This window comes from Ursus americanus, chromosome 9 (assembly GCF_024610735.1).
Source record: "Ursus americanus isolate L20-20 chromosome 9, mUrsAme1.1.p, whole genome shotgun sequence".
Classification (NCBI taxonomy): Eukaryota; Metazoa; Chordata; class Mammalia; order Carnivora; family Ursidae; genus Ursus; species Ursus americanus.
The window spans coordinates 1,671,715-1,683,417 of NC_142135.1; the positions used below are offsets into that span (position 1 = coordinate 1,671,715).

At 61.8% G+C, this 11,703-nt stretch overlaps 1 protein-coding gene across 1 annotated transcript; it reads right to left on the reverse strand.

The window, feature by feature from the left end:
- Positions 1 to 3,140: 3,140 nt before the first annotated feature.
- Positions 3,141 to 6,181, reverse strand: PSCA (prostate stem cell antigen). The gene is made up of 3 exons (XM_045803948.2): positions 6,110 to 6,181; positions 4,709 to 4,816; positions 3,141 to 3,900 (listed from the first exon to the last, which is right to left on the reverse strand). The coding sequence occupies exons 1-3, from the start codon at positions 6,159 to 6,161 to the stop codon at positions 3,686 to 3,688; spliced, it is 375 nt and encodes a 124-aa protein (XP_045659904.2). The 5' UTR covers positions 6,162 to 6,181; the 3' UTR covers positions 3,141 to 3,685.
- Between the last annotated feature and the right edge of the window lie 5,522 nt (positions 6,182 to 11,703).

Below are 11,703 nucleotides of genomic sequence, written 5' to 3' on the forward strand. Positions count from 1 at the left end.
GAGGTAGGTGGACCCCCGCTGCAGGGAAGAGTCTGGGGGCAGGGAGAGATGGGGGGCACGGAGAGACAGGCAAAGAGGGAGGAGGGGCATGACAAAGATGGGGCCCCAGAGGCAGAGGAAGGTTAAACTCTTCGCCTGACCCCCCACTTTCCTGCCTCCAGAGTGTCTGACATGTCGCCCCTCAGGCAGCTGCCCTGCCCCACTCCTGCAGCCCTCCCCACTGCACCCCACACCCAGACAGGGAGGAGTGGCACTTAGCAGAGCAGGGCCCAGACTGCTGACCAACACTGCGACCTGACTGCCCAGTCATGGGTCACTTGGGCAGGGCACTCTTTATAAACACCTGAGTGGTTGTGGATGCAGACCTCACCAACCTGGGCTGGGGCGGGGGGACATCGATCCCAGCCCTGGAGGGGCCGGACAGACAGGCCCCGGGGACAGACCATCTGGCTGAGCCAGAGTCCCCAGGGGGAGGACAGCATCAGATGGCCTCCAGCCCAGGGGATGCCGCTTGGGGTGAAGGCGCATGCAGGGGAGGGTGGTGAGGAGCCTGCTGTGTGGCCTTGGGTCCGTTCCTTCGCTTCTCTGTGCCTTGGTTTTTTCCCTGTACAGCCTGGCCTCGCTGGGTGGTGGTGAGGCATCGATGAACGATTGCATGGAGGCCCGTGGGAGAGCACTGGGCCTGTGGCGAAGGGTATGCTCCCCCCTGTTGTCACCTATTATGACAGATGCAAAAGGCTCAGACTGTCCCCAACACGGAAACTGCTCAGGAAATGGCATCTTAAAAACGAACGCAGTCCGTCTGTCTGGAGGAGCACCTCAGCCACCAGATGGAACCGTGAGGCTCTCTACTTCTTGCTCTGGAAAGGTCCATGGTTAGACAGCAGTTTGCGGGGGAGCGTGTGTGTGGGGACCCAGGTGTGCACGTTGGCGGTGTGCACCTGCGTGCTCTTGCATGGGAGACATCCGGAGACAGCAACAGACGCCAGCCGCGGGTGCGGGGATCTGAGTCCCGCTCTCTCTTCTTCTTGCCTTTCTGTAGTTCTAGAGACGAGATGGTGAGGGGAGAGGAGGACTAGGGTCCCATCCAGACCCGGCCTTGGGCCAGCTGCTGAGGGGCCCTGGGCCAGTGGGCTGCTCCTGCAGGTGGCCCCCTCCAGTCCCCACCCCGAGAGGAGGAGCCCCCCTCGGCCCTCCATCCTGGAGGACCTCCACCCCAGTGTGCTGTCTGTCGGGAGGGGCTCCTGTCCCTCTTTCCGTTGTGGAGTGATGGGGGGGCAAGGCTGGCCCCCTCAGGCTCTCAGCTTGAGGCTGCATGAACTTGGGGACGGCTCAGGAGGTCAGAGGAGGCCCTGGTTCCGGGACATGGAGACCCCAGCTAGGCCCTCCACATCACAGGATCTTCCTGCCCTCTCCCCTCACCCTGGCCCAAATATTTCAAACCCAGGAGCCCAGGACAGGATATGGGGGTTTGGGGCACTGCCTCACCGCGCTGAGCCTCAGCCCCAGAGAGGAGGACCCCTGCCCAAGGGTGTGGCTGATGTGTGGGCCACTGTGGGCTTCCGCCCTGCTCAGTGGACTGTGGCCTATCCCTCTGGACTTCCTGGCCCCACCAGGGTCTTCCTGGCTGCACCAGCCTTTGTGACCCTCTCTTTGTGCTTTGTTCTTCTTCGAGATTCTCCTGCTAACATGCTGCATGTTTCTGTACCTGTCCTGTTCACCTAACCCCATTGTCCTGTAAGCTCCGTGACCTGGGGTGGCTCTAGGGATCAAGAGAGGTCGGGGAGAATCCATCCAAGCCCAAGCAACTGGTTTCTGGTGTACCTGGAACAGTCCCTGGAACATAGTAGGTGCTCCGTAACTGTTTACCAGGCAGATGTCCCCGGTGTCCTCTATGGTCACCTGGGCAGGGTCGATGAGACTGGGCCCCACAATTTCGGGGCACAAAGTACCACCACAAGCCCAGTCCTGAGTGCCCACCAGCCCTCAATCTTCTATTGACCCAAGCTCCAGCCCGGGCCAGACCCTGATGGGCCTACATTCTGCCCAGGGCCCCCCAGTTCTGGGGTGCCTTCCCAGGAAACAAAGGCCCAGCCCTGAACCCTGGACCCGGGACCAGAGTCGAGCCAGGTCTGTGTGCTGAGTGTGGCTTGGGCCCCAGAGGGGCCTCGTGGGAGAGGCCGGAGCACAGGGTTGCTCCCCTGGGCCGGGCGCCCGGGCTGGGAAGGGAGCGCGGAGAAAGCACTCAAGATGGGGAGCTCGCCCCTTTCGTTCATTCCGATGCCTCAGGAGGGAGGCTCTGGGTCTCTGGCCCCAACTTGCTGGTCAGTGTGACCCTGCCCCGCCCCCAGCCCAGAGCTCCAGAGCCCGGTTCTAATCCTGCCTCATCTACCGCTTGGTACCCGTCCTGGAAGCACCATCCCTTGCAGGTTCCTGCCCTGGCCCCCACGCTCACTTGCTTCCCCCCTCCCCCGCCCCGCTCACCCCCTCCCCCCACAGGCTGCCCTTCCCTCAGCCCAGGGCCCTGAGGGGCAGGGAGGCAGGCTGTGTTTTCCAAGAGGCTTTCCAGGAATTAAAAAGGCAAGGTGTGGGCCCCAGGCACACAAGTACTCTGAAAGGAGCCCCAAGATGTGTGATGGGAGCTTCCGAGAGCGGGGAGGGACAGGTGGTCAGGCCGGTCAGCTGGGGACCCTTCTGCATAGTTTGAATTTTTCACTGTGGGTGTGGAGAGCTTATAACAGACAAAATAAAAAATTCAAGAAGGAGACAGAGGGGCTCTCCTCAAGCGAAAGGGGAGGACAAGGAGGGGACACTGTGGGGACTTCACAGAGTAACAGCCCCTCCCACCCAGAAGCTTCTGCATCCTGTGACGCCTCAGTCCTAACAGCAGAGAGGGGTCACAGGGAGGCTCAGAGAAGTTGAAAGACATGAGTGAGCCCCACAGCAAGAGCTGGGGGTCCCCAGGGATGCTGCCCACCTTCCCTTCCAGGGGTCGGGCCTTTGCTCCTGCCCAGGCCGGAGCTCCACCCCCTCAACGTGGCCGCAGCCCACGGACGCGGGGCTGGGCGGCACCCAGCACGGCCTGGACCCCAACCCTGACCTCCACCCAGGGGCTCGCAAGAACAGAGCTCTTTGCCGCTAGATCAGGGGACTTTATTAAGGGCCTCCTGTGTGCTGGGGTTCGTGCCCCAGGACTCCCATGGCCATGGGGAGCTGGACCCCCCTCCACACCTCATCTCTGGGGCCCGTGGGACCTCACACTCCCAGCTGGTAATTCTCCTCAGCCTCTGTGGGGCCCTCCTGAGTGCCCGTTGCGGGGGACACCATGGGTGGGACGTGGCTCGGCTGATGGAGGGGGTGGGGCAGGGAAGGCTTCCTGGAGGAAGAGATGCTTGAGCAAGGCTTAAGGAGTAGGCTGCAATGTGGGGGCTGGAGGGACCGTGTGCAGGTTGGGTTCTATTGATCTGGAACAGTGCCACATCGGTAGAACCCAGCCCGCTGAGCAGGAGCAGTGGGGCAGGGCTCCTGGAGGGAGCCAGAGAAGGCCAGGAAGGGCAGAGCGGCATGGGCCCTCCTGAGTTAGGGTCTAGGAGGGGCCTCAACTGGGCCAGGTGTGTGTGAAGAGTGCTCCGGGGCTCCTGGGCACTGATGCCCAGTATGGGACACAGTGGGGTCCTCTCGGATGCTACAGCCGGCTAGGGCCCCAGAGCAGCAGGCCACCGAGAGCAGTGAGCAGTGCCAGGGTGCCAGCAGCTGGCTGCAGAGCATGGGCCCCGTTGGCGTTGCACAGGTCAGTGGAGCAACACGTGATGTTCTTCCCGCCCACGTAGTAGTTCTGCGAGTCGTCCGCACAGTGCGAGCTGCAGCCCTTGCTAATGACGGTCACGATGCCAACAGCACCTGGGGGTGGGGGCCGCTCAGCTAGGGCGGGTCCTGGATACTCACCCACCTGGCCTTGTCCCCACTCCCATGGCCGTCTTCCTGTCCCCACTCTAACAAACACTGTAGAGTCAGCCTGGGTAACTACCTCAAGACTGCCAGCTGTGTCAAGACAAGCGCCTGGGTTCATCTGTATTGACATGCCCAAGGCAGCCAGACCTTCTGCTGGGCACTAAAAATGCCTAATGAATGGGTGAGTGCAGGGAGGGGTGAGTGAGTGATGGGTGGGTGGATGGATGGATGGGTGGATGAGTGATGGAGGGGGAATGGATGGATGGATAGATGGGTGGATGAGTGATGGAGGGGGGATGGATGGATGAGTGATGGAGGGGGGATGGATGGATGGATGGATGGGTGGATGAGTGATGGAGGGGGGATGGATGGATGGATAGATGGGTGGATGAGTGATGGAGGGGGGATGGATGGGTGAGTGATGGAGGGGGGATGGATGGATGGATGGATGGATGAGTGGTGGATGGATGGATGGATGAGTGATGGAGGGGGAATGGATGGATAAACAGACAAGGGATGGGTGGGGGGATGAATGGACGGGAAGCTGAGCACCTGTATCTGTGGGCGGCGAGATGAACGAGTGGGGAGGTGGACAGAAGTTTCTTTGAGTCCCTAGCAGGGGATGGGGAGGTGCAGGGAGTCAAAGGGAATGGCAAGAGGCAGGGCAGAGCCCCACCCAGCCCTGGGGGAATCTGGCAAGGTCACGGGAGGTGTGTGGGATGGCGGGGCCACTTGCGGGGATGGCGGGGCCACTCACGGATGTGCTCAGTCCAGCAGTAGGTCTCGGAGCCGGTGCAGTTCCGCACGTGCAGGCAGTCATGGTTGCTCGCCTGGGCCTTGCAGGAGTAGCACTGCAGGGCTGTGCCTGGGGGTAGGGGGTGCTCAGAGTGGGGAAGCAGCCTCCTTTTGTCATCTGTCACGGCTTCCAGGCTGCTGGGAGCGTGCAAGAGCACAAGAGCCCACTGCAAACTGGGACCCTCCGCCCCCAGGGAGGGCACTCTGGTCACCAAAGTCCACCAGGAACACTTCTCTGCCCACCTGCTTCCATGGCGCCTGGAACCGTTAGTGCCCCAGCCTACCCCTATGTTCAATGCCCGTGGTCTCAGAGGGAAGGGAGGGACGCACCCCAGGATGGGAACTAGCCCCCCTCCCCACTAGGCAGGCGGCCCAGCTGGGCACTGGGCAGGTGAGGGCAGGGTGGACAGGACCCTTCCCAGAATTGCTCCTGCCACCAGGCATCAAGGCCATTCCAACCAATAGCCTGTGCCAACCCAATCCAGCCTCCCGGCCCTTCCCAGGCCTCCCCAGTGCTGGGAGACCCTATGTGGGGCCCTGGCCAAGCACTGCTCTGTCCCTGGGGTAGTGGCCCCAGCTGGCATGACAAGGTCCCTTCCGGTTAGAACAACAACGGGATGGGGTCAAATCACCCAAGCGCAGGCGGGCCCCGTGCTGCCGTCCCCCACTCGGTCAGCACACGCACTGCTGACCCCCAGCAGCCCTGGGGGCCGTGGTCATGCTCCCCACTTTCCAGAAGAGGAAGCTGAGGCTCTAAGACATTTAGTAATTACCCAGGACAGGAAGAGACCGAGCTGGGCCCGGAGCGCAGACCAGAGCAGCGAGGCCCGCACCTTTTCCACAGGACCACGGCCTGCGTGTCTGCTGTCCTTGCTGCCCACAGGGGACCCCAGGGCTGGGTCTGAGCAGAGGCCCCAGGTGCTCGCAGGACACCCCCAGGCTCCCCCCTTTTATTCTGCCCTTGAGCCTCCGTGGCACTCCTTACCTCGAGGCTCTTTGCCCCTGTGCTTCCCCCAGCCCTGCAGCTTCCCGGGGCATCCCTCCAAGGGCCAGACCCTGCACCACGGTGGCAAAGGAGAGCCCGCCCTGCCCTGCATGCCTCTGGGTGAGTCACTACTGCACCCTGGCTACACTCAGAGCTGCCCCAGAGGGGGACACCGGCAAGGACCAAGGCCCCTTCTTCCTGCCGCTGCCTCCCTTACCTTCCACCTGACCTCCCTCCCCCCGTCCCCCCACCTCCACCTCCTCTCTCTGTCCTTCTGGGTGGGTCCCCTCTCTGAGTGCCCCTCTGGTCTCCCCTGATTGTCCCCCCCCCCACCAGCCCTGTTCCCGTGGCCTGGCCCCATCGTGGCAGAGGTCTCACCTGGCCGCAGGGCCAAACTGACGGCCAGCAGGGTGAGGAGGACGGCCTTCATGGTCACCAGCGGGCGGCAGTGGGCTGGACTCCGGGTGGCTTTATACTGCTTGGGCTGGCAAGGGGGAGGCTCCACCGCCCCCTGTCAACATGGACGGGTTCCCCGGGCCAGCAGGTACTCCAGGGTGGGTAGATCCCAGTCTAGGGCCGCCCTGCCAGGCTGCTCCCCGCCACTCCCTTTGTCTTTCCGTCTGTTTCCGGAAGGCAGGGCCTGCCCAGGTGGGGGGCCACCCTCCCCACTCTCGGCCGCTTCTCGGCCACCCCAGGGTGAGGCGCCGGGCTGAGCCTCTGCCCACCTCCCAGCGAGCAGTGAGGCCAGATAAGGGTGAGTGGGAGGGCCAAGGTTGAGGGCCAGCCCCCTTGAGCCCTTCTCTGCTCCCAGGGCTCCTGCTTCCCCAGGGGCAACAGGCCTTGAATGGCTGCACAGGAGAGGTGCCTCGGTGGGGGGAGGGGGGAGACCATCCTGGGAAGGGCCGTGGAGGCTGGATGGGGGTAGACTTAACCCTTTGACCTTCCTTAATCCCCACACACCATGGAGCTTTAGCTGCAAGGGAGTCTGGGAAGCAGAGCAGTAGCAGCGTCTGGAGGAGGAGGTGGAGGGGTCGGCACCAGGCTGGACGTCATCTATGCCCACTCTCCACTCCGTTTGTGTCCTGGGATCCCATAAGGATCCCAAAGGGCTTCCACTGGCGGGAGCTGGAGACCTGAGGCCAGGGGTGCAGGGGCCGGCCTCCTCCCTTCGCACCGGCCCTGGCCAGCCTGTGGTAACCGTTCCCTCCCCTCACCCTCCAAGCCCAGGAGCCCAGTGGCTGCTCTGGCCTGGTTCCCCATTGTCCCTCTAAACGTGACCCTCCCTGTGTAAACAGTCTCCCCATGACCCCTTGGAGTGTCCAGCCGGGTGCTGGCAGGTACAGGCCACACCTACTGCCTGCTGACCCTGTGTGTCTGGGGAGGTGACAGGCCCCTCCCAGGGGAGGGGAGAGCACTTTTCACTTCCCGATACTCACCTGGCCCTGGGATGGCATCTCTGACCTCACCCCCCTGGGTTTGCCCCGGGGACAGGGCAGGGCCCAGGACATGTTGCCGGCAGGGCCCTCGCTGGGGAATGGGCTCCATCTCCCAGCTCTCCTGGGCAGTGGGGGGAGCACAAGGACTTCCTTGGTGGGGGGCAGCTTCCGCCCTCACACCCTGAGTCCTGGGTCAAGATAACACGGTGATGTGGGGCAGGGGTGAGACCCAGAGCTCCCTGGGATTTGCGGCACCTTGGGTCATTCCTGCATGGCCCCCTGGCACCCACCAGTTCCGGCCCTTTCCTGTGGAGGCGTCTCTCCTTCGGCAGATGAAGAGCCTGGGGCCCAGAGAGGACAGGACCTTGCTCAAGGTCACGTGGGGGGTGATGAGTGTGGCGGCTCCACCAGCTGCCTTTCTGGTCTCCTCTGCCCTCTCAGAACTTTCTCCCTAAACACCCCCACTCCAGCCCAGAGGCCCATCAGCTCGGGTACCTCATGTGCTAAACCGTGACATCACCGTTTCCGTGTATGGCTGTCTGTCTGTCCACCCACCCTCAGCTCACTGGGACTGGGGGTGCCCTGGCCTGGAGCCCTTCTTATCTGCCTTTTTATTCAAGGCACCCGGCACCGAGCACCAGCCCGGAACATTCATTCCTCAAATATTGACAGGTGCATAAATGTTTGTTAATCTGATTCGATATGAGGTGATGGAGGCCGTGGCTCTCAAGCAGGGGGGCTTCCGGGCCCCAGGGAACGTTTGGCAATGACTGAGGACACTGTCAGTTGTCCCGACGGGGTGGGGGAGCTACTGCCTTCCAGCGGGTGCGGGCCAAGACTGCGGCTCAGCACCCTGCATGGGACGCCCCCACGACAGACACACCCAGCCTGAGGTGCTCAGAGCCACGGGGTCGAGGCTGCTGTCCCACCGAGGACGATGGCAGAGAATTAGGCCAAACAGGATTGCCTTGGGTCTAAGGAGACCCCGAGCTCTGCCTTGCTGGGCTAGGAGTTTGCTTGGGACCCGCCACTGCTTCCTTTCTTCCAATTGCTCGCTTTGGGAACCGGAAGGTCTATGGGGCGCCTGTCTAGTCGCTGTATTCTGGAAGCCCACGACCTGTCTGGTCTCACGGATTTGCAGCTGGGAGGACCCTCGCCTCTCCCAGACCTGATGTGCATGGTATTAGACGGGCCTTCGGACTTGACTTGTAGGACTCAGTGCCGGAACGAGTTAAGACTTCAGGCTGTTGGGGTGGAATGAGTGTACATTGCATGTGAGAAGGACATGAATTGTGGGGGGCCGGGGCAAAAACGCTATGGTCTGAATTGTGTCCCTCCCCAAATTCCTGTGGTGAAGCCCCAGCCCCAGTGTGATGTCTTTGGAGGTGGGGCCGTTGAGAGGTGATTAGGTTCAGATGAGGTCATGAGGGCGGGGCCCCCATGATGGGGTTTGTGGCCTGATAAGATCAGACACCAGAGCTCCCCCCACCAGGTAAAGACACGGTGAGGAGGGGCCGGCTGCAGGCCAGGAAGTGGGTCCTCACCAGAACCCGACCCTGCCGGCAGCGCGGCCTCGGACTTCCCTCCAGAGCTGTGAGAAACCAATGTGTTGTTTCTACCACGCGGTCTGCAGTCATTTGTTCGAGCGGCCCGGGTTGACTGAGTGAAGGCCTAAAACCCACAGCGCAAATATTGAAGCCCATGGCCACGACGCCCTAGACGCGGTTAACAACCCCCTCCCTCTGGCACAGGCTGACCTCTGACCTCAGTCCAAAATTAAGCCCTCACTAGGGTCACAGTCTGAGCCCTGATGCCGGTCCCCCAGAGGACCTGCCCCTGGTCACTGACTGCGTCCTGTCTCATCGCCCATGTTTTGGGCACACCCTGTATACAGCCCCTTGGCCTAGACCGAGCCTGGATCCCCTGGCTGTCCCAACTTTCTGGCAAGGTCTGTCACTAAGGGGCCTGAGCTCCTGCAGTCCCTCCCTGTGGTGGACAGGGTCAGGGTGTGGCTTTGATATGGCTCACCCTTAGCCCCCTTCCTCTCCTCTGCTCTGCCGTCACCTTCTGGGGATCCAGATTTTCCTGTTTTTTCTCGCCTCTCCACCTACCTGCCCAACCCGTTGGGTTCCCTGGAGATCCTGCCCGCTCACGTTTCCCTTCTCGCCAGGACAGAAAGCCAGGGCTGATGGGACCAGCAGCAGGGCCAGGCCCCGAGAGGAGGCAGGATCGTCAGGCCCACCTTTTGCAGGGTCCTTGCCAACAGACCAGACCTCCCAGGGCTGCCATGTGAATGGACACCAGTTTTGGATGAATCTTATATTTTAGGCAGAATTAATTTTGAAAATAAAGATGGTAGGTTAGTTACAAAACCATAAGTGATGTCACCTTCCACTTCTGCAGACCTTTTCCTCTAGAAAAATACATCGGTAAAATCGACAGGGTCATCCACACGCTGCCAGACCACTGACAACCGGGGAAAGCACATGCCTGGCCTCCATTTTGGGTTCTTGAAATTCAGGCATCTTGCAAGCTCCGTGCGTGCGTGCATGTGGGTAGTGGGGGCACTGAGTCCCATGACAGGCCCTGGGACCTGCTTCTCACCCCCGGTCCACCATGGCCAAGCTCCCACGGCCCACCGCCAGCCTGGGAGCCCATCCGCCTCTAATTCTGTGAAGGGCCTTGCACCCCAGAGGAGGGGTCTCTTCCTGGTTCTCACAAAGGTGAACCATCAGTGGCTCTGCCCCAAATGCATCCCCCCCTCCTGTCCCTGGCCTTCTGTCCCACCCCCTGCTGGTTCCTTCCTCCTCAGGTGCCTCTCAGAGGTATTCCTCATCTCTACCCCCTCACCTCCCTCCTGGAGTGAGGTCAGGGAGCCCAGGAGACCCGGCCCACTCAGGCAGCACTGCCCCTCTGCCAGAGGGTGTGGAGTTCACAAGCACCCTCAGCCTGGAGCCAGAGCCCCCCTCTTTGCTGTGAGAGACCTGTCACCCCAAGGCCCTCCCCGGGGACTGGCTGGTGATGTTTTCCGACCTGAGGCCTCCAGGACCTGGGTGAGTGGTTCTGCTGCACCTGGTCCTGCCTCCAAGTGGAGGCCTGTGGGCTGAGGGACAACATGCCCAGAAGGGGCTCCTGTGGTGGGCCTGGAGGGGGCAGCAGGGGCCAGATGTGATGCGGCCTGCTGGGGACCTTTTTGTGGAGCCCACTGGGACGCCAGGGGTGGGGCGGTGGGTGATCTGCTCTGACTGACACTCTCAAGGCCATTCTGGCTGTGAACAGGGATAGGGAGGCTGTCGTGAGCAGGTGTGGTCTGGGGACTCGGTCCTGGGCATGGGGGGTGATGGGGCAGGGGGTCCTCAGTGGCAGCTCCCAGGAGACACCGGTTCTTCCTGACCCTTTCTTCTCTGCTGGCATGGGCTCAGTCCTGGAGACGAGGCCCAAGGGTCCCAGAGTGATGATGGGAGGATCTGAGCGAACCCCATGCATCTTGGGGGTCAAACCCCAGGCCCCTGCCAGCCCCATGCCGGTTTTGGGAAGTGCATGTGAGCCCAAGTCCATGAGGTGGCAGCAGAGTGTCACTCACAGGGATGGAGCCAGCCTTGCTGGGGGGGGGGGGGCACCTGGCTGCCTCAGGAAACCCTGCTCAGTCCCTCTTGAGTCATACTCGGTGCCCCCAGTTTTCTCCTCTGTCAAACACATATGCTTCTAGCCCCCCAAATTCCTGACCCACAGAACCACGTGCAACAAGATGGTTAGTTTCAAGCCACTGAGTTTGGGGGTGCTTCATCATGCAGCAGTAGAGGGCTGCCTGGGGGGGCAAAAACAGAAGCAAGGGGGCCAGGGCGGCTCGGGCCAGGGAGAGAGCAGCTGTGGGCATGAGGAGGTCAGATGGGGCGTGGATGGGGGGGCAGAGCTGGGCAGAGCTCCTGGTAAAGCCTCCTGCAAAGCCCCTGTTGCCACCTGAGGTCACGTATCCCGAGGGCGTGCAGGTGTAAGGCACAGCGTGAGTTAAGCGTGACTGAATTTTTGGCCCGAGTGAGTGCAAGGATGACAGTGCCACTTGCTGAGATGGGGGTGTGCAGACGGGGTAAGGCTCAGGCCTTACCGGAGCTCAGGCCTAGAAATCCTGGGCATGAGGTGCTGCCCACGGAGATGCTGGGAGCGTTTCTCAAGAGGGGTCCTGGCAGGACCTGCGGGTGCTGGCACTGCCCAGAGAGGAGATCACCCAGGGAGTGGGTGTGGCTAGAGACAGCAAGCCCGGAGTGCGCCCAGCGGGTCAGGAACCTGGGGCCGGGGCGGTGGAGGGAGGGCCTGGGGCAGTAGCATCCTGGGAGCCCCGGAAGAAAGTGAACGGAGTGGGAGGGAGCTATGGAAGTCTGTCTTAGTGCCGCGCGGCTGTGTAACAAATAACTAGACACTTGTGCGCTGAAAGTAACACACACGGGGTCAGCAGCGCGGGTTCCTCCTGAGGCTGCAGGAAAGACTGCACATTCCTCGGCTTGCAGCCTCCAACCCCAGTCTCGGTCACGTTTCCTT

What these genes read in the sequence shown, in the direction of transcription:
- PSCA (XM_045803948.2), bottom strand. Translation starts at nt 6,161, where the DNA reads ATGAAGGCCGTCCTCCTCACCCTGCTGGCCGTCAGTTTGGCCCTGCGG. An exon ending in CAGTTTGGCCCTGCGGCCAG is followed by an intron (nt 4,817 to 6,109) that starts GTGAGACCTCTG and finishes CCCTACCCCCAG; the next exon opens with GCACAGCCCTGCAGTGCTAC. An exon ending in CTGCTGGACTGAGCACATCC is followed by an intron (nt 3,901 to 4,708) that starts GTGAGTGGCCCC and finishes CCCCACCCCCAG; the next exon opens with GTGCTGTTGGCATCGTGACC.